A 21,852-nucleotide genomic window follows, 5' to 3' on the forward strand; every position below is an offset into this window, starting at 1 on the left:
GCTCCGTCTCCCCGCCTCGGCTCCGTCTCCCCGCCTCGGCTCCGTCTCCCCGCCTGGGCTCCGTCTCCCCGTCTCGGCTCCGTCTCCCCGCCTCGGCTCCGTCTCCCCGCCTCGGCTCCGTCTCCCCGCCTCGGCTCCGTCTCCCCGCCTCGGCTCCGTCTCCCCGCCACGGCTCCGTCTCCCCGCCTGGGCTCCGTCTCCCCGCCTCGGCTCCGTCTCCCCGCCTGGGCTCCGTCTCCCCGTCTCGGCTCCGTCTCCCCGCCTCGCCTCCGTCTCCCCGGCTCGCATCCGTCTCCCCGCCTGGGCTCCGTCTCCCCGCCTCGGCTCCGTCTCCCCGCCTCGGCTCCGTCTCCCCGCCTCGGCTCCGTCTCCCCGCCACGGCTCCGTCTCCCCGCCTCGGCTCCGTCTCCCCGCCTCGGCTCCGTCTCCCCGCCACGGCTCCGTCTCCCCGCCTGGGCTCCGTCTCCCCGCCTGGGCTCCGTCTCCCCGTCTCGGCTCCGTCTCCCCGCCTCGCCTCCGTCTCCCCGGCTCGCATCCGTCTCCCCGCCTCGGCTCCGTCTCCCCGCCTCGGCTCCGTCTCCCCGCCTCGGCTCCGTCTCCCCGCCACGGCTCCGTCTCCCCGCCTCGGCTCCGTCTCCCCGCCTGGGCTCCGTCTCCCCGCCTGGGCTCCGTCTCCCCGTCTCGGCTCCGTCTACCCGGCTCGGCTCCGTCTCCCCGCCTCGCATCCGTCTCCCCGCCTCGCCTCCGTCTCCCCGGCTCAGCTCCGTCTCCTTGGCTCGGCTCCGTCTCCCCGGCTCGGCTCCGTCTCCCCGCCTGGGCTCCGTCTCCCCGCCTGGGCTCCGTCTCCCCGCCTGGGCTCCGTCTCCCCGCCTGGGCTCCGTCTCCCCGCCTGGGCTCCATCTCCCCGGCTCGGCTCCGTCTCCCCGCCTCGGCTCCGTCTCTCCGGCTTGGCTCTGTATGTCTCACCGTCTTTCTCTCTCTCTCTCTCTCTGTCTCTCTTCTTCCCCTTCGTGCTCTGACGCTCTTGCATCCCAGTGATTTCCTTTAACCTGAAGCTCAGACCTCAATCGCTTCTCCTTCAGTCGTTATGGGATCAGAAAGTCCACAACCTATGTGGAGTTCCCGGTGTTCGGGCTGAGTTTAAGACAGTGTGCTTCCGACAAAGCAGGTGAGAAATAGCAGGCGGAGCGAGGCGCGCGGTGGGTGAACCGGAAAGTGTCTGGATCCCAGTAACCAATCACTGGATGCTTATTTCCCTCTCTGTAGGGAATCCTGTATATGACCTCTATGCAGTGTGCAACCACACCGGGACAGTGAACGGAGGGCACTACACAGCCTATTGCAAGTCAGGAGGAAGGTGGCACGTTTACAATGATTCCAGGTTGGTTCTGAACCGCAGGCCCTTGCGCAGGAAGATCCCGAGCTCCGACCCAATGCTCGGAACGTTAACTCTCTTTCTCTCCCCACAAATGCTAACCTGACCTGCTGAGGTTTTCCGGCCTTCTCTGTTTTTATTTCAGCTCCAGTGCTCTGTTCTGCATTAAGTGGGGGAGGGGGGGCCTAGTTGGCACTTCCTCCACCCATTCCCCCCCCCCCGTTTTCCCTGTCTCTCGATCCCCTCCGTATCGATCGCAACCTGGAATTTGCTCAGCCTCAGAGCATTCACAGCTCTTCCAGGGCAGAGAATTCCAAAGATTCACAACTCTCCCAAGTAAAGGAATGTCTCGCTGACTCAGCCCAAAATGGCCACCCCCCAAGCTGAGAGAATATGGAAACGAGGAGCAGAAGTAGGCCTTTCGGTCCTTCAAGCCATTCACTCTCATCCTCTCTCTGAAAGCCATTGATGCCATTAAAATCTAAAACAATGTACGATCTCGTTCTTCAATACATTCACTGATTGCCCTCCACAGCCTTCCGTGGTAACGAATGTCACCACCGTTCACCACCCTCTGAGTGAAGAAATTCCTCCTCGTCTCGGTCCTAAATGGCTCACCCCGTACCCTGAGACACCGACCCCTGGTTCTAGACACCTAGGTCGGGCACGCTGGGGGTTTATTTCCCTTCGAAGAGGGTGAGGTGATTGATTGAGCTGGATTGTATAATGCAGTTTATATGGATTTCAGCAAAGCCTTTGACAAGGTCCCACATGGAAGACTTAGAAAGAAGGCAAATGCACATGGGATACAGGGTAACCTGATAAGGTGGATTCAAAATTAGCTTAGCTGGAGGAGACAGAGGGCGATGACAGACGGCTGCTTTAGAGACTGGAAGCCAGTGTCCAGTGGCGTACCACAGGGATCCGTGCTGGGCCCCTATTGTTTGTCATTTATATAAACAACTATGTGGGGGGTAGGATCAGTAAGTTTGTGGATGGCACAAAGATTGGCCGGGTGGTTAACAGTGAGGTTGAGTGTCTTGGGTTACAGGAAGATATAGACGGGATGGTCAAATGGACAGAAAAGTGGCCGATGGAATTTAACTCTGAAAGGTGAGAGGTGGTGGTAGGAGTAATGTGACGAGGAAGTATTCAATAAGTGGCCTGACACTGGGAAGTTTTAAAAGCAAGCAGTGGACAACTAAAAAAGTGCAAGCTAGCTAGTAATATAAAAGAAGATAGGAAGAGGTTTTTTCAATATATAAAAGGTAGAGAGAGGCAAAAATAGATATTGGACCACTGGAAAATGTGGCTGGAGAAGTAATAAATAGGAAACAAAGAAATGGCAGTGGATCTGAATAGTGACTTTGTATCAGTCTTCACGATGGAAGCCACCAGTGGGATGCCAGAGCTCCAGGAGAATCAGGGGGCAGAGGAGAGTGCAGTGGCCATCACTAAGGAGAAGGTTCTGGGGAAACTGAAAGGTCTGAAGGTGGATAAGTCACCTGGACCGGATGGTCTACACCCCAGGGTTCTAAAAGAGATAGCTGAGGAGTTTGTGGAGGCATTGGTGGTGATCCTTCAGGAATCACTGGAGGCAGGAAGGGTCCCAGAGGACTGGAAGGTGGCTAATGTAACACCACTGTTTAAGAAGGGAGGGAGGCAGAAGACGGGAAATTATAGGCCGGTTAGCCTGACTTTGGTCATTGGTAAGATTTTAGAGTCTGTTATTAAAGATGAGATCGCGAAATACTTGGAAGTGCATGATAAAATAGGACTGAGTCAGCACGGCTTTGTCAAAGGGAGGTTGTGTCTGACAAATCTGTTCGAGTTCTTTGAGGAGGTAACAAGGAGGTTAGACAAAGGAGAACCAGTCGACGTTTTCGTGTGAAGCACACTGAGATAACATTGTACATGTGAAGACAGCTGTCTAATGTGCGAAAACAGAACATAGCAAACAAAACAAATGTTCATAAGTCCAGTCTCTGGGGCTTGCGCCTGATCCTGGTCGACCGCCGGAGAGGTGGTGGTGGGGACGACAGCGCATTGATGGACGGGATTGAAGCCTGACTGGTGGCCTTGTGGTTCGAGTTATCAGGAAGTGACAAAACAACAGAAGGAAACGGGAAAGAATGTGGTTGCGGGCAGGCAACTGTGCGCAGTGCCCGTCTGTTTCGCTGCACAACAGAACCATCAGCCAGACGCACAACGTACAATCGAGAAGCAGCCTGTCGAACAACAACAGCTAGAGCTGAACAGCCTCCCATCAGGTAGCTTGATCTGAACAGCATCCGCCGGGGATAGCACAGGCAAATCGGTGGCATGAGCATCATAGCCCTGCTTTTGCCAGTCCCTGAGTTTCTGCACCTTCTAAAGCACCGGGAGGTGATCCAGGTCAGGCAAGTGTATGGCTGGAAGAGTCGTCCGCAGGTCCCTGTTCATCAGGAGTTGAGCTGGTGACATGCCGGTAGACAGAGGGGTTGCCTTGTACGCAAGCAGCGCAAGGTTGATGTCAGAAGCAGAATCCGCAGCCTTGCAGATGAGCTGCTTCACTATGAGCACCCCTTTCTCAACCTTCCCGTTGGACTGCGGGTAATGTGGGCTGGAAGTGACGTGTGTGAACTGTCATAACTGGGCAAACCTTGACCACTTTTGGCTGCTGAAGCAAGGACCGTTGTCACTCATGAGAGTGAGTGGAATACCATGCCTGGAGAATGTCTCCTTACAGGCCTTGATGATGGTCTTGGATGTGAGGTCCGAGAGCTTCACAACTTCTGGGTAGTTGGAAAAATAATCAATGATTAACACATAAACACGACCATTGGCGTGAAAGAGGTCGATGCCCACCTTGGACCACGGGGAGGTCACGATTTTGTGCTGCTGAAGCGTCTCCTTGCTCTGTGCTGGCTGGAAGCGCTGACAGGTCGGACAGTTGAGGACCATATTTGAGATATCCTGACTAATCCCAGGCCAGTAGGCAGCTTGCCTGGCTCTGCGCCTGCACCTCGACACCCAGGTGTCCCTCGTGGATTTGCCGGAGCACCAAGCTCTGGAGACTGAGTGGAATGACAATGCGGTCCAGCTTGAGGAGGATACCATCAACCTCCGTCAGGTCGTCCTGCACATTGAAGAATTGAGGGCACTGCCCTTTTTGCCAGCCATTGGCGAGGTGGCACATGACACGCTGCAGAAGATGGTCTTTGGCTGTCTCGTCGCAAATACGGATCACCTTTTCATCCAACACCGGGGAGGTAGCTGGCCCACAGCTGCACCTGTGATTCGATCTGTTGGATGAATGCCGGCGGTTCACTGGGCGAGGTTATGGAGCGGGACAAGGCATCCGCAATAATGAGCTCCTTGCCAGGCGTGTACACGAGCTCAAAGTCATACCTTCTGAGTCTGAGGAGGATGCGCTGCAGCCGGGGCATCATGTCGTTCAGGTCCTGGTGGATAATGTGGACCAGAGGCCTGTGGTCTGTCTCGACAGTGAACATCGGCAGGCCGTAGGCATAATCGTGGAACTTGAGAATTCCAGTGAGAAGGCCCAAGCATTCCTTTTCAATTTGGGCGTACCGCTGCTCGGTGGGTGTCATCGCCCGTGATGTGTAGGCAACCGGTGCCCAGGATAAGGTGTCATCGTGCTGGAGCAACACCGCGCCGATGCTGTCCTGGCTCTCATCTGTCGAGATTTTTGTTTCCCTGTCTGGGTCAAAAAATGCCAGTACAGGTGCAGCGGTGAGCTTGGCTTTCAGCTCCAACCACTCTGCTTGATGAGCTGCCTGCCACTCAAAGACAGTAGACTTTTTAACCAGGTGTCTGAGGGCCGTGGTGTGTGAGGCCAGGTTTGGGATAAACTTGCCCAAAAGGTTTACCATGCCGAGGAAGCGCAGCACCGCCGTCTTGTCTTCAGGGGTCTTCATGGCTTCGATGACCTTGACCTTGTCTGTGTCCGGGCGCACACCCTGCTGAGATATCTGGTCACCCAAGAACTTCAGTGTCGACATGCCAAAGCAGCCTTGGTCCTGTTCAGCTTGAGGCCATTGGCACGGACACATGCTGGAGACGAGCGATGTGCTCTTCGGGGGTTGTGAACCATATGATAACGTCGTTCACATACACACGATCCCTTTCAATGCCCTCCATCATCTGCTCCATGATTATATGGAAGATCTCCGATGCCGAGATGATGCCGAACGGCATGCGATTATAGCAGTATCTGCCAAACGGTGTGTTGAAGGTGCAGAGCCTTCTGCTGGACTCATCCAGCTGGATTTGCCAGAATCCATGTGACGCATCTAACTTTGTGAGAAACCGGGCGTGTGCCATCTCACTTGTGAGTTCCTCCCGCTTCGGGATGGGGTAGTGTTCCCGCATTATATTCTGGTTGAGATCCTTGGGATCAATGCAGATGCGCAGCTCCCCCGAAGGCTTTTTTACAAATACCATTGAGCTGACCCAGTCAATCGGTTCTGTAACTTTGGAAATGATGACCTGTTGCTGAAGATCCTTTAGCTGCGCCTTCAGGCGCTCCCTCAGTGGAGCCGGGACCCGGCGTGGTGCGTGGACCACAGGCGTGGCATCAGACCGTAGCAGGATTTTGTACCGATATGGCAGAGTGCCCATCCCATCAAACACATCTGGATACCCGGTGTCGGATGAAAAGGTGATCCGCATTCGCGACGAGACAGCCAAAGACCCTCTTCTGCAGCGTGTCATGGGCCACCTCGCCAATGGCTGGCCAAAAGGGCCGTGCCCTCAATTCTTCAATGCCGCTTGAAGATCCACGTTGGGGAGGTCATTGTGTAGACCCGCTGCACAAGGTTTAACTGCTTGCATGCATGTGTGCCGAGCAGGGAGGCCCTGTCTGGCTTGACGATTTCAAACCTTAGCCTTGCGTTAATGCTCCTGTTGGAGACGAGCAGATGGCAGGATCCCAGTGCTGTGATGGCATTGCCGTTATAGTCCAGGAGCTGGCAGGCTGCTGGAAGGAGCTTGGGTGGCTTCTTGATGCGGTTGAAATCTGCCTGTGAGAGGAGGTTGGCAGAAGCACCTGTGTCCAGCTTGAACTGGATAGAGCATTGATTTACTTGCATCACCGCACGCCATTCGTCCGCAGAATCCACAGCGAGGATGGACAGGCTCCGTGATGATGTCGGTGAGGCATGTTCACGTGTGGTAATGATGCCCACACGGTCGGGGGACTCCAGGCAATCGTCCTCTGGATCCGTTGTACTGCCAGGATTAGAATCCTGTAAACCTTGTTGTACACTCCGAACGCGCCTGCGTTGGAATTGGGAGCACTGACCCTTGACTGGTGGTGCAAACCTGCGCAAGGCTGCATAGTGTCCAGGCTTTCCGCAATTTAAACAGCGCCTGCCTCTTGCAGGGCAGTGTTTCTTTAAGTGGGCGGTGCTGCAGTTCAGGCACGTCATGACGTCATTACGCTCCGTGCGTTGTCGCACATGCGCAGTGCGGTCGGCAGACGTTCGCACCTGCGCAGTGTGGTGATCGGCCGCTTCGTTATCCCATTCACATTGCGCATGCGTGGGGCTCCGGGAAGAGCGCGCGAAATGGCCGCATTAGTTAAGAAGGAGTTGAAAAATTCATCTTTACGTTGTAGGAGTTGTTGGAATATATAGCGCTCAAAGATTTCATTGGTGTCCACTTCACAATGACTACCAAACTTGTCCAGGATGGTCTGAAACTTTGTCTTGTCCTGGCCTTCGGTGAAGTTAAACGAGTTGAAGAGTTGGATGGCTTGATCCCCCGCAGTTGAGAGGAGAAGAGCGATCTTGTATCAGATGCACCCTCGAGGTCTGAGGCTTTGATGTGCAGCAGAAACCTTTGCTTGAATGCCCGCCAGTTGGCACTGAGATTGCCGGAGGTCCGAAGCTGTTGAGGAGCCTGGAACTTCTCCATGGTGCCGGGATACATTTGCTGGTCGTCACGGAACAGATTAAGGTAAATCACCTAGGGATAGCAGCCTTCTGGTACCATGTCGTGTTAAGCACACTGAGATAACACGGGCTGCAACTGGATGCAGCTATAATTGAAATACACTCCAGTCCTTGAAGTTAGTTCAATTTGATTTATTGAACCTGTCACACAGTTAGCTCAGTTCTCTGTGAGTTCGACTCTCTGCTAACCTAAGTGTGATTACTCTGTCTGACTGAACCAGACTAGCTCTTAGCCACGTACTGTAGGTGTTATGTGATATATACACCGGCTCACTCTGTAGATGTCCCCAGTGGAAAGAGGCAGAGTGTGAGCGCCTCGTGCCTTTTATAGTGGGAAAGCACCCCCAAGTGTTCTGCCTGCTGATTGGTTATGTCCTGTTCTCTGTGTTCATTAGCTGCCTGTCTGTATCTCATTATGTGCATGTCTGCATATCATGACAGACGTGATTTATTTAGATTTCCAGAAGGCCTTTGACAAGGTGCCGTATGTGAGGCTGTTAAATAAGTTAAGAGCCCATGGTGTTCAGGGTAAGATCCTGGCATGGATAGAGGATTGGCTGACTGGCGCAGAGTGGGGATAAAGGGGTCTTTTTCAGGATGGCAGCCAGTGACTAGTGGTGTGCCTCAGGGGTCTGTGCTGGGACCACAACTTTCCACAATATACATTAACGATCTGGATGAAGGAACTGAAGGCACTGTTGCTAAGTTTGCAGATGAAACAAAGATCTGTAGAGGGACAGGTGGTATTGAGGAAGCAGGGGGGCTGCAGAAGGATTTGGACAGGCCAGGAGAGTGGGCAATGACGAGGCAGATGGAATACAATGTGGAAAAGTGTGAGGTTATGCACTTTGGAAGGAGGAATTTAGGCATGGACTATTTTCTAAACGGGGAAATGCTTCGGAAATCAGAAGCACAAAGGGACTTGGGGATTCCTGTTCACAATTCTCTTCAGGTTAACGTGCAGGTTCAATTGGCAGTTAGGAAGGAAAATCCAATGGTAGCATTCACGTCAAGAGGGCTTAAATACAAGACCAGGGATGTACTTCTGAGGCTGTATAAGGCTCTGGTCAGACCCCATTTGGAGTATTGTGAGCAGTTTTGGGCCCGGTATCTAAGGAAGGATGTGCTGGCCTTGGAAAGGGTCCAGAGGTGGTTCACAAGAATGATCCCTGGAATGAAGAACTTGGCGTATGAAGAACGTTTAGGGACTCTGGATCTGTACTCATTGGAGTTTAGAAGGATTTGAGGGGATATTATTGAAACTTACAGGATACTGCGAGGCCTGGATAGAGTGGACATGGAGAGGATGTTTCCACTTCTAGGAAAAACTAGAACCAGAGGACACAATCTCAGACTAAAGGGACGATCCTTTAAAACAGAGATGAGGAGGAATTTCTTCAGCCAGAGGTTGGTGAATCTGTGTAACTCTTTGCCGCAGAAGGTATTTCACCCAGATATAGATAGGTTCTTGATTAATAAGGGGATCAGGGGTTATGGGGCGAAGGCAAGAGAATGGGGATGAGAAAATATCAGCCATGATTGAATGGCGGAGCAGACTCGATGGGCCGAGTGGCCTAATTCTGCTCCTATGGTCTAAGTTCTGAGGAACAAAGGGACCTTGGTGTGTTTGTCCACAGATCTCTGAAGGCAGAAGGGCAGGTTAATAGGGTGGTGAAAAAGGCATATGGGACACTTGCCTTTATCAATCGAGGCATAGGTTCCAAAAGCAGGGAGGTCATGTTGGAGTTATATAGAACATTGGTGAGGCCACAGCTGGAGTACTGTGTGCAATTCTGGTCGCCACATTATATGAATGATGTGATTACACTGGAGGGGGTGCAGAGGCGATTCACCAGGATGTTGCCTGGGATGGAACATTTACGTTATGAAGAGAGGTTGGATAGACTTGGGTTGTTTTCGCTGGAGCAGAGAAGACTGAGGGGTGACCTGATCGACGTGTGCAAGATTACGAGGGGCATGGACAGGGTGGATAGGGAACAGCTGTTCCCTTTAGTTGACGGGTCAGTTCCGAGGGGGGACACAAGTTCAAGATGAGGGGCAGGAGGTTTCAGGGGATTTGAGGAAAAATCTTTTTCCCCAGAGGGTGGTGAGGGTCTGGAACGCACTGCCCGGGAGGGTGGTAGGGGCCGGTTGCCTCACATCCTTTAAAATGTACCTGGATGAGCACTTGGCGCGTCTTAACATTCACGGCTACGCACCAAGTGCTGGAAAATGGGATTAGGTCGTTAGCTCAGGTGTTTTTCCTGATTCGGTGCAGACTCGATGGGCCGAACGGCCTCTTCTGCTCTATTATTCTGTGAAGCCCAGATAGAATACACCAGAAAGGCATGTTTTTTTTTTAGGGGGCGAGTTACCAGGGGGTACGGATCGAAGGTGATCTGTGTAACTCTTTGCCGCAAAAGGCTGTGGAGGCCAATTCACTGAGTGTCTTTAAGACAGAGCTAGTGGACACGAGGAGAAACCTCTTTCACCCAGAAATTGGGCGTCTGGAATTCGCAACGTAAGTTGGTGGTCGAAGCAGAAACATCTCAAACCCATTGCACAGGTACCTGGATGTGTGTCTAACCTGCTGTTACCCCCAAAGCTACGCACCGGGGGCTGGCATGTGGGATTAGAATGGGCGGCTAGTTTTTTTCCACGCGGGCTGAATGGCCTCATTCTGTTCCCCATCTTTTCTGTGGGTGTAGGTCTGGGTGTTTGTGTGTTGATCTACGCTTTCTCTCTCTCTCTGCAGGGTCTCGCTGATGCAGGAGAATTCGATCGTGTCCAGTGAGGCCTATGTACTCTTCTACCAGTTAGACGAAACACGGTCGATTAGATGAAGGATCGGGGGCAAGGTTGGGGGAGCGGGGGTTGGGGGGGGGGGGGTTGGGGGGTGAGGGGCGGGGTGTCTCCTCGTGTGGATGTGAACCTCCGCCGGCACCCCTTCTCACTCACTTCCCCCCCCCCCCCCCCCCCCCACCCAGCCACTTTCCCCTGCCCTCCCCCACTCCCCTCCCCCCACTCCCCTCCCCCCCACTCCCCTCCACAATCCCCTTCAATCGAGTAGAGCCTCGGAAAGGGAGGGAGTGGAGAGCATTGCAGATTAAAATGTAATCAGTTTGGACAGGATGTTGTCTCGGTTTGTTTGCAAAGAAGTGTGGGGACGGCTGGGGGGGGGGTTAGGGTGTTTGTGCTTCGGGAGGGCGGGAGGGAGGGAGGGGGATGTGTGCGGGCATGTGGAGACAGTTACAAGGGGCACAGGCCTGTTCCCTCCCAAATTGACCCTGCCTTCTCGAATGGACAGACCCAGCCCATCCCCTATCCCCAGCAGAAACGTGTCTGCTTCCTCCCTCACTCTGTTTCTCCTCCATTTCCCACTCGTGTCTCCCTATCCTCTCCCCGCTCTCTCTATCTTCAATTTCTCTTTCTTTATTTTCTCTCTCTCTGTCTCAGCCTCTCTGTTACTCTATCTTCTCTCTATTTACGGCACTATCCCTGACTTTCTCTCTGTCCCTCTCTGTCTTTCTGTCTCTCTTTCTGTCCTGTTTCCCCCTCTTTGTCACTGTCGATCAGTCTCCCTCTGTCTCTCTTCCCATCTATCGCTGTGTGTGTCCCTTTCTCCCCGCCTGTCGTTCCCCACCTGTCGTTCCCCGCCTGTCGTTCCCCGCCTGTCGTTCCCCGCCTGTCGTTCCCCGCCTGTCGTTCCCCGCCTGTCGTTCCCCGCCTGTCGTTCCCCGCCTGTCGCTGCCCGCCTGTCGCTGCCCGCCTGTCGCTGCCCGCGTGTCGTTCCCCGCCTGTCATTCCCCGCCTGTCGCTGCCCGCCTGTCCCTTCCCGCCTGTCCCCATCTCCCTCGTCCCCATCTCGTCCCCATTTCCCTTGCCCCTATCTCCCTCGCCCCTATCTCCCTCGCCCCTGTCTCCCTCGCCACTGTCTCCCTCGCTCCCGTCTCCCTCACCCCCGTCTCCCTCAGCCCCATCTCCCTCAGCCCCTATCTCCCGCGCCCCAGTCTCCCTCGCCCTTGTCTCCCTCGCTCCCGTCTCCCTCGCTCCCGTCTCCCTCGCCCCCGTCTCCCTTGCCCCCGTCTCCCTTGCCCCCGTCTCCCTTGCCCCTGTCTCCCTTACCCCATCTCCCTCGCCCCTATCTCCCTCGCCCCTATCTCCCTCGCCCCTATCTCCCTCGCCCCTGTCTCCATCGCTCCCGTCTCCCTCGCCCCAGTCTCCCTCGCCCCTGTCTCCCTCGCTCCCGTCTCCCTCGCTCCCGTCTCCCTCACCCCCGTCTCCCTCACCCCCGTCTACCTCAGCCCCGTCTCCCTTGCCCCGTCTCCCTTGCCCCGTCTCCCTTGCCCCGTCTCCCTCGCCCCGTCTCCCTCGCCCCGTCTCCCTCGCCCCCGTCTCCCTCGCCGCCGTGCCCTTCGTCCCCGTCTCCTTCGCCCCAGTCACCCTCGCCCCCGTCTCCCTCTCCCTTGCCCCCGCATCCCTCGTCCCCGTCTCCCTTGCCCCGTCTCCCATGCCCCGTCTCCCTTGCCCCGTCTCCCTTGCCCCGTCTCCCTTGCCCCGTCTCCCTTGCCCCGTCTCCCTCGCCCCGTCTCCCTCGCCCCCGTCTCCCTCGCCCCCGTCTCCCTCGCCCCGTCTCCCTCGCCCCCGTCCCCCTCGCCCCTGTCTCTCCGTCACCCACCCTGACTCCCACTCTCTTGCACTCTGTCCCCCCCTCTCACACTTTCCCTCACTCTGAATCTATTTCTCCCCCCTCCCCTCTGTCTCTCTCTCTCACTCTGTCTCCTACTGTCTTTTTCTCTCTCCCTCACTCTCTCTCTCTCTCGTCTCTCTCTCTTCCTCTGTGTCCCTCTCTCCCCACTCTGTGTCTCTCTCTCCCCACTCTGTGTGTGTCTCTCCCACTCTCTCTCTCCCTCCCTCCCTCCCACTCTCTCCCTCCCACTCTGTCTCTATCTCTCCTCAGTGTCCCACATCCAATATACCCGTCTGTCCCTATTGTCCCTCTGCCATGTATTCCCTCTGTTAACCTGTGATCCAGAGAGCAGAAGCCTGATCCAGAGGGCCCAAAACCACTGCACTGCCTATCGCCTCCCCCTCTCCTCCCCTCCCCAAAATCTCTCTGAGATGTCCCTACCATTCAGGATTGGTGAGCCAGGGCAGATGGAGGAGCAAATGAAATTCAAGCTCTAATCAGGGATGCTCCATAAATTAATCGCGATATTGTGTTCACAATCGGGTCTGGAGTTCTTCAAGTGGAAATCTCTCCTCGGGACAGATCCTGGTCTTTACGAACTGTATCCCTCTCTGTCTCTGTCTCTCTCTCTCTCCCTCTCCCTCTCTCTCCCCCCCCCCCCCCCCCCCCCATGCATCCCTGTCTTTTTCTGTCTCTTCTCTCTGTTTCTGTCTCTTAAGTTGCTCTCTGTCCCTCTCTCCTTCCCTCTCTGCATCTCACCAAGTCTCTGTCTGGTTCTCGTACACTCTCTACATCTCTCTCTCTCTTTTTTAATCTCTCTTTCTCCATCTCTCTCCCTTTGTTTTTCTCTCTCTCTGTTTCTCTCTGGTTTTTTTCTTTCTCTCTCTGTTTCTCTCTCACACACTATTTCGCTCTCACACTGTGTCCCCCTCTCTGTCTCTGTGTTTGTGTGTGTCTCTCTCTCAATGTATCTCTCTTTCTGTCTCTGACCCTTGCCCTCTATTTATCTGTCTCTCTCCCTCCTTCAGCCCCTGTCAAATTTCTCTGATTTCTTTTATCTCGCTGTGTTTCTTTCCCTTTGTCTCAATCGCTCTTCATCTCTGTTTTCCTGACTTTGTCCCCCTCTTTTTCTCCTTTTCCCTCTGTCCCTCTTCATCGCACTCTTCTCTCTAGCCCCTCCCCACTTCTCTCCCTGTTCTGTATATACTGAAATAATACAGAAATGTAAATATTGTAAAACTGAATAAACTGTAAAAAAAAAAAACACACGCACTCATACCTACAAAGAGGAATAAAAGATTTTATCATTTTACAGCCGATGTTACTCTTAATTTATGAGTGAATGTTGGTCTCTGTCTTGCTGCCTGAGGACCAGGATGACCTCTATCACCGAAGATACTGTCGAGAGGCACCCAGGCCACAGGCAACTTGGCACCTTCCTGTGTGGCTAGGTGCTGTATTGGGAATTACTATGTAAACCGTCACACTGCAGTGGCAGACAGCAGCCACTAGTTGACTCTTGTGTGCTAGGCTTTCCACTCGTTAATGACACTATTGGAACCTGAGAGATGGGCAGTCCAGACCCCCACCCTTCAGCGCTCCCTCGGTACTGACCGTCTGACAGTGCAGCGCTCCCTCGGTACTGACGCTCTGACAGTGCAGCGCTCCCTCGGTACTGACCATCTGACAGTGCAGCACTCCCTCAATTCCCGTACCAGCCTCCCCGAACAGGCGCCGGAATGTAGCGATTAGGGGCTTTTCGCAGTAACGTCATTGAAGCCTACTTGTGACAATAAGCGATTTTCATTACTGACCCTCTGACAGTACAGCACTCCCTCAGTACTGACCCTCTGACAGTGCAACACTTCCTCAGTACTGAACCTCCGACAGTGCAGCGCTTCCTCAGTACGGAACCTCCGATAGTGCAGCGCTCCCTCAGTACTGACCCTCTGACAGTGCAGCACTCCCTCAGTGCTGACCCTCTGACAGCGCAGCACTCCCTCAGTACTGACCCTCTGACAGTGCAGTACTCCCTCAGTACTGACCCTCTGACAGTGCAGCGCTCCCTCATGTTATGGGCGAGGCGTTTTCAGATCCCAAAATGTATCATGGGAGTTCAACCAACTTCCTTTAATGTATTTGTTGATTTTCCTAGCACACGGCTTGTTCCCTAGGTGTGGGATTACAATTATCGACACATGGGTTTTTAAACACAAAACACTGTTTATTCCATGAACTCAACTTCACATCTTAAATAAACATTGGATCTCTTAACACCCCTTACTTCAAAGATAACTCCAAAAATATTACAACAGTAAATAATCCCTCAAAATGTTCCTTCAAACTTAACACCTTTAAACAGAATCACATCAGGTTAAAGGCTTTACTATTGTGTGTTTAAATCACCCAAATAATCCAGAGATAGTCTTTCATGACAGAGTTCACAGCAGATCCAGCTCACTGCAAAACCCAGACACACACCAAGGCTCTTTTTCTCAAAACTGAAAACTACAAAATGGCTGAACTGAGCTCAGCTCCACCCACTCTCTGACATCACTGTTTTCTTAAAGGTACATTGCTTAAACATCCATTTCTTAAACGGAACTCTCACATGACACTTACCCCCCCCCCCCCCCCCCCCCCCCAAGAAAAAAAAAACCCCCATCAACTTCAAGATGGTTTCATTTTTCACCATCCACTAAGAAATGTACACAATATAGAGTTTTCGGGCTATAAGCTCAATGTAGGGAAGAGTGAGCTCTTTGTATTACAGGCGGGGGACCAAGAAAGAGGGATAGGGGACCTACCGCTTAGGAGGGCGGAGGGGAGCTTTCGGTATCTGGGGATCCAGATAGCCAGGAGTTAGGGGACCCTACATAAACTGAATCTGACGAGGTTGGTGGAGCAAATGGAGGAGGATTTCAAAAGATGGGACATGTTTTGAGTCGATTTCAGCGGGAGCGGTGGGCAAGTGATTTCTGGGAGCATTGTGCAGGTCAAGGTTCGGAGGTGGAGGAGCAGTCTCTGTCAGGGAGAGAACCTGAGAACATCTAAGACACTCAGAAGGTAATTTTTACTTTTATACCTTTTTCAAATTGTGTGTGTCGGGGGGGGGGGGGGGGACTGAAGTGACATCACAGAAAAGCTGTGACCTGAGTGGCTGGTTGGGAATCTACACTTAATTAAAAAAATTAAGCATTGGGAACTAATTAAACATAATTACTTAATTATAATTTAGAGGGGTATCTAAGCCAGAGATCGGAGAGTACTATATTTAGCTTTCGCATTTCTATTAGAAATCGAGTGCTAGGAAACAGATAGTTAACAGTAACTTTGAAATTAAAAAAAATATATATATTAAAAAAAAATTTTTTTAATTTTAATTAATTGACGCAATGTCAGTTAGAGGGGTACAGTGCTCTGACTGTGAGATGTGGCAGGTCCGGGAGGCTTCCAGCGTCCCGGATGGCTTCATCTGCAGAAAGTGCACCCAACTAATAGGCAGCACGGTAACATAGTGGATAGCACAATTGCTTCACAGCTCCAGGGTCCCAGGTTCGATTCCGGCTTGGGTCACTGTCTGTGCGGAGTCTGCACGTCCTCCCCGTGTGTGGGTGGGTTTCCTCCGGGTGCTCCGGTTTCCTCCCACAGTCCAAAGATGTGCAGGTTTGGTTAGGTGGATTGGCCATGATAAATTGCCCTTAATATCCAAAATTGCCCTTAGTGTTGGGTGGGGTTGCTGGGTTATGGGGATAGGGTGTGGAGGTGTTGACCTTCGGTCGGGTGCTCTTCTCCAAGAGCCGGTGCAGACTCGATGGGCCGAATGGCCTCCTTCTGCACTGTAAATTCTATGAACTGGAGCTCCTCACAGACCGCATGGTTCGGTTGGAGCAGCAATTGGATGCACTTAGGAGCATGCAGGTGGCGGAAAGCGTCATAGATAGCAGTTATATAAATGTGGCCACACCCAAGGTGCAGGCAGAGAAATGGGTGACCACCAGAAAGGGCAGGCAGTCAGTGCAGGAATCCCCTGTGGTTGTCCCCCTCTCGAACAGGTATACCCCTTTGGATACTGTCGGGAGGGATAGCCTATCAGGGGAAAACAGCAGCAGCCAGAGCAGTGGCACCACGGCTGGCTCTGATGTTCAGAAGGGAGGGTCAAAGCGCAGAAGAGCAATAGTAATAGGGGACTCTATAGTCAGGGGCACAGATAGGCGCTTCTGTGGACGTGAAAGAGACTCCAGGATGGTATGTTGCCTCCCTGGTGCCAGGGTCCAGGATGTCTCCGAACGGGTAGAGGGCATCCTGAAGGGGGAGGGCAAACAGGTAGAGGTCGTTGTACATATTGGTACTAACGACATAGGCAGGAAGGGGCATGAGGTCCTGTAGCAGGAGTTCAGGGAGCTAGGCAGAAAGTTAAAAGACAGGACCTCTAGGATTGTAATCTCGGGATTACTCCCTGTGCCACGTGCCAGTGAGGCTAGAAATAGGAAGATAGAGCAGCTAAACACGTGGCTAAACAGATGGTGTAGGAGGGAGGGTTTCCGTTATCTGGACCACTGGGAGCTCTTCCGGGGCAGGTGTGACCTATATAAGAAGGACGGGTTGCATCTAAACCGGAGAGGCATAAATATCCTGGCCGCGAGGTTTGCTAGTGTCACACGGGAGGGTTTAAACTAGTATGGCAGGGGGGTGGGCACGGGAGCAATAGGTCAGAAGGTGAGAGCATTGAGGGAGAACTAGGGAATAGGGACAGTGTGGCTCTGAGGCAGAGCAGACAGGGAGAAGTTGCTGAACACAGCGGGTCTGGTGGCCTGAAGTGCATATGTTTTAATGCAAGAAGTATTACGGGTAAGGCAGATGAACTTAGAGCTTGGATTAGTACTTGGAACTATGATGTTGTTGCCATTACAGAGACCTGGTTGAGGGAAGGGCAGGATTGGCAGCCAAACGTTCCAGGATTTAGATGTTTCAGGCGGGATAGAGGGGGATGTAAAAGGGGAGGCGGAGTTGCGCTACTTGTTCGGGAGAATATCACAGCTATACTGCGAGAGGACACCTCAGAGGGCAGTGAGGCTATATGGGTAGAGATCAGGAATAAGAAGGGTGCAGTCACACTGTTGGGGGTATACTACAGGCCTCCCAACAGCCAGCGGGAGATAGAGGAGCAGATAGGTAGACAGATTTTGGAAAAGAGTAAAAACAACAGGGTTGTGGTAATGGGAGACTTCAACTTCCCCAATATTGACTGGGACTCACTTAGTGCCAGGGGCTTAGACGGGGCGGAGTTTGTAAGGAGCATCCAGGAGGGCTTCTTAAAACAATATGTAAACAGTCCAACTAGGGAAGGGGCGGTACTGGACCTGGTATTGGGGAATGAGCCCGGCCAGGTGGTAGATGTTTCAGTAGGGGAGCATTTCGGTAACTGACCACAATTCAGTAAGTTTTAAAGTACTGGTGGACAAGGATAAGAGTGGTCCTAGGATGAATGTGCTAAATTGGGGGAAGGCTAATTATAACAATATTAGGCGGGAACTGAAGAACATAGATTGGGGGCGGATGTTTGAGGGCAAATCAACATCTGACATGTGGGAGGCTTTCAAGTGTCAGTTGAAAGGAATTCAGGACCGGCATGTTCCTGTGAGGAAGAAGGATAGATACGGCAATTTTCGGGAACCTTGGATAACGAGAGATATTGTAGGCCTCGTCAAAAAGAAAAAGGAGGCATTTGTCAGGGCTAAAAGGCTGGGAACATACGAAGCCTGCGTGGAATATAAGGAAAGTAGGAAGGAACTTAAGCAAGGAGTCGGGAGGGCTAGAAGGGGTCACGAAAAGTCATTGGCAAATAGGGTTAAGGAAAATCCCAAGGCTTTTTACACGTACATAAAAAGCAAGAGGGTAGCCAGGAAAAGGGTTGGCCCACTGAAGGATAGGCAAGGGAATCTATGTGTGGAGCCAGAGGAAATGGGCGAGGTACTAAATGAATACTTTGCATCAGTATTCACCAAAGAGAAGGAATTGGTAGATGTTGAGTCTGGAGAAGGGTGGGTAGATTGCCTGGGTCGCATGGAGATCCAAAAAGACGAGGTGTTGGGTGTCTTAAAAAATATTAAGGTAGATAAGTCCCCAGGGCCTGATGGGATCTACCCCAGAATACTGAAGGAGGCTGGAGAGGAAATTGCTGAGGCCTTGACAGAAATCTTTGGATCCTCACTGTCTTCAGGGGATGTCCCGGAGGACTGGAGAATAGCCAATGTTGTTCCTCTGTTTAAGAAGGGTAGCAAGGATAATCCAAGGAACTACAGGCCGGTGAGCCTTACTTCAGTGGTAGGGAAATTACTGGAGAGAATTCTTCGAGACCGGATCTACTCCCATTTGGAAGCAAATGGACGTATTAGTGAGAGGCAGCATGGTTTTGTGAAGGGGAGGTCGTGTCTCACTAACTTGATAGAGTTTTTCGAGGAGGTCACTAAGATGATTGATGCAGGTAGGGCAGTGGATGTTGTCTATATGGACTTCAGTAAGGCCTTTGACAAGGTCCCTCATGGTAGACTAGTACAAAAGGTGAAGTCACACGGGATCAGGGGGGAGCTGGCAAGGTGGATACAGAACTGGCTCGGTCATAGAAGGCACAGAGTAGCAATGGAAGGATGCTTTTCTAATTGGAGGGCTGTGACCAGTGGTGTTCCACAGGGATCAGTGCTGGGACCTTTGCTCTTTGTAGTATATATAAATGATTTGGAGGAAAATGTAACTGGTCTGATTAGTAAGTTTGCAGACGACACAAAGGTTGGTGGAATTGCGGATAGCGATGAGGACTGTCAGAGGATACAGCAGGATTTCGATTGTTTGGAGACTTGGGCGGAGAGATGGCAGCTGGAGTTTAATCCGGACAAATGTGAGGTAATGCATTTTGGAAGGTCTAATGCTGGGAGGGAATATACAGTGAATGGTAGAACCCTCAAGAGTATTGAAAGTCAAAGAGATCTAGGAGTACAGGTCCACAGGTCATTGAAAGGGGCAACACAGGTGGAGAAGGTAGTCAAGAAGGCATACGGCATGCTTGCCTTCATTGGCCGGGGCATTTAGTATAAGAATTGGCAAGTCATGTTGCAGCTGTATAGAACCTTAGTTAGGCCACACTTGGAGTATAGTGTTCAATTCTGGTCGCCACACTACCAGAAGGATGTGGAGGCTTTAGAGAGGGTGCAGAAGAGATTTACCAGAATGTTGCCTGGTATGGAGGGCATTAGCTATGAGGAGCGGTTGAATAAACTCGGTTTGTTCTCACTGGAACGAAGGAGGTTGAGGGGAGACCTGATAGAGGTATACAAAATTATGAGGGGCATAGACAGAGTAGATAGAGGCTTTTCCCCAGGGTAGAGGGGTCAATTACTAGGGGGCATAGGTTTAAGGTGAGAGGGGCAAGGTTTAGAGTAGATGTACGAGGCAAGTTTTTTACGCAGAGGGTAGTGGGCGCCTAGAACTCGCTACCGGAGGAGGTGGTGGAAGCAGGGACGATAGTGACATTTAAGGGGCATCTTGACAAATACATGAATAGGATGGGAATAGAGGGATACGGACCCAGGAAGTGTAGAAGATTGTAGTTTAGTCGGGCAGCATGGTCGGCACGGGCTTGGAGGGCCGAAGGGCCTGTTCCTGTGCTGTACATTTCTTTGTTCTTTGTTCTTGTTACCGCTCTCGCTGGCGGGTAGAGTTCAGTCGGTCAAAATGGTGGTCCTTCCGAGGTTTCTGTTTGTGTTTCAGTGCCTTCCCATCGTGATCACTAAGGCCTTTTTTAAGAGAGTAGGCAGGAGTATTATGGGGTTTGTGTGGGCGAATAAGACCCCGAGAGTAAGAGAGGGTTCCTGGAACGCAGTAGGGACCGAGGAGGGTTGGCGCAGCCAAACCTGGGGAGCTACTACTGGGCAGCAAATGTGGCGATGATCCGCAAGTGGGTTATGGAGGGAGAGGGGGCGGCATGGAAGAGGATGGAGATGGCGTCCTGTAAAGGAACGAGCCTGGGGGCGTTGGTGTCGGCACCGCTGCCGCTCTCGCCGACAAAGTATACCACGAGCCCGGTGGTGGCGGCAATGCTAAGGATCTGGGGCCAGTGGAGACGGCACCGGGGTGCAATGGGAGCATCGGTGTGGTCCCCGATCAGGGGTAACCACCGGTTGGTCCCGGGGAAGATGGACGGGGGGTTCCAGAGCTGGCATCGGGCGGGGATTGGAAGAATGGGGGACCTGTTCATCGACGGGACGTTTGCGAGCCTAGGGGCACTGGAGGAGAAGTTCGAGTTACCCCCGGGAAATGCCTTTAGATATATGCAGGTGAGGGCTTTTGTGAGGCGACAGGTGAGGGAATTCCCGTTGCTCCCGGCACAAGAAGTTCAAGATAGGGTGATCTCGGGTGTATGGGTCGGGGAGGGCAAGGTGTCGGAAATACACCAGGAGTTGAAAGAAGAGGGGGAAGCGCTGGTAGAAGAGTTGAAGGGTAAATGGGAGGAGGAGCTGGGGTAGGAGATCGAGGAAGGTCTGTGGGCTGATGCCCTAGGTAGGGTTAATTCCTCCTCCTCGTGTGCCAGGCTCAGCCTGATACAATTTAAGGTGGTCCACAGAGCGCACTTGACGGGAGCGAGGTTGAGTAGGTTCTTTGGGGTAGAGGACAGATGTGGAAGGTGCTCAGGGAGCCCGGCGAACCATGTCCATATGTTTTGGTCATACCCGGCACTGGAGGGGTTCTGGAGAGGAGTGGCGGGAGCAATATCTCAGGTGGTGAAAGTGCTGGTCAAGCCAAGCTGGGGGCTAGCAATATTTGGAGTAGTGGACGAACCGGGAGTGCAGGAGGCGAAAGAGGCCGGCATTCTGGCCTTTGCGTCCCTAGTAGCCCGGCGAAGGATCTTGCTAATGTGGAAGGAGGCGAAGCCCCCCAGCCTGGAGGCCTGGATAAATGATATGGCTGAGTTCATAAAGTTGGAGAGGATTAAGTTCGCCTTGAGAGGGTGTGCGCAGGGGTTCTACAGGCGATGGCAACCGTTCCTAAACTATCTCGCGGAACGTTAGAGGAAGGTCGGTCAGCAGCAGCAATCTTGGGGGGGGGGTGGAGGGGTCGTCCTGGGAGGGGGGGGGGGAAAGGGGGGACTGCCTGGGAGGGTGGATGAGCAAGAGATAACATGAAGGGTTGGGGAAACTGGCACGTACGTGTGAGGGCCAGTGTACAAAGCTGTGTAAATATATCATTTTGCCATGTATATATCTTGCTCTGCGCGATTTCTCGGTTTTCTTTGTTACGGGGGGGGGGGGGGGGGGGGGGGGGAGGGTTATTATTTGTAAGGGAGAAAAATTGTGTTAAAAAACTTTAACAAATATATTTTAAAAAAAAGAAATGTACACAATAAAAATACTTTTTCGTTTCACCAAAAAAAAACACGCAAACGGGCATATCCAATTGTCTTTGTTCTTCTTCCTCCAACCGAAATCCTTCTCGATTGACAGTCGCTTTGAACAAAGTCTCTTCACGATCCATCCATTCCTCTACTCCTCGGCATTTTGCTTTAGAATCAGACACTTTCGTTCAATCCGACCACAGAGTCCCTTGCAATTCTCCAATTTGGTTACCACAGCTTTCAGGCAGTCAAATGCCTGTTGAAACTCCGCTGTCCATTGAAATTTTTGATGTTTCTTTACAAGTCCATCAGTGGAGCAACCACGCTACAAATCTTGTGCACAAATGTTCGATCAAATCCACTCATGCTAAGAAATCGCATTTTATTTCCCTTCGTCTTGAAGGTATCGGAAACTCCGCAAGGAAAGTGATTCGGGCTTCTC

At 52.5% G+C, this 21,852-nt stretch overlaps 2 protein-coding genes across 2 annotated transcripts in view; both read left to right on the plus strand.

The window, feature by feature from the left end:
- usp21 (ubiquitin specific peptidase 21) overlaps nucleotides 1-10,205 on the plus strand; it is a 183,782-nt gene extending 173,577 nt beyond the window's left edge. Inside the window, exons 10-12 of the mRNA XM_072500511.1 lie at nucleotides 1,061-1,168; nucleotides 1,267-1,381; nucleotides 10,088-10,205. Coding sequence (XP_072356612.1) covers nucleotides 1,061-1,168; nucleotides 1,267-1,381; nucleotides 10,088-10,175 — 311 coding nt within the window. The 3' untranslated portion in view covers nucleotides 10,176-10,205. The remainder of the gene's footprint in view (nucleotides 1-1,060; nucleotides 1,169-1,266; nucleotides 1,382-10,087) is intronic.
- Nucleotides 10,206-10,834: 629 nt separating this feature from the next.
- On the plus strand, nucleotides 10,835-13,334 carry LOC140411404 (uncharacterized; the record flags this gene model as incomplete). Its single annotated transcript, XM_072500512.1, has 1 exon — nucleotides 10,835-13,334. A coding segment is annotated over one exon (1,233 nt), but the record flags the coding sequence as incomplete, so codon positions are not given.
- Nucleotides 13,335-21,852: the final 8,518 nt, after the last annotated feature.

This window comes from Scyliorhinus torazame, chromosome 4 (genome assembly GCF_047496885.1).
Source record: "Scyliorhinus torazame isolate Kashiwa2021f chromosome 4, sScyTor2.1, whole genome shotgun sequence".
NCBI lineage: Eukaryota > Metazoa > Chordata > Chondrichthyes > Carcharhiniformes > Scyliorhinidae > Scyliorhinus > Scyliorhinus torazame.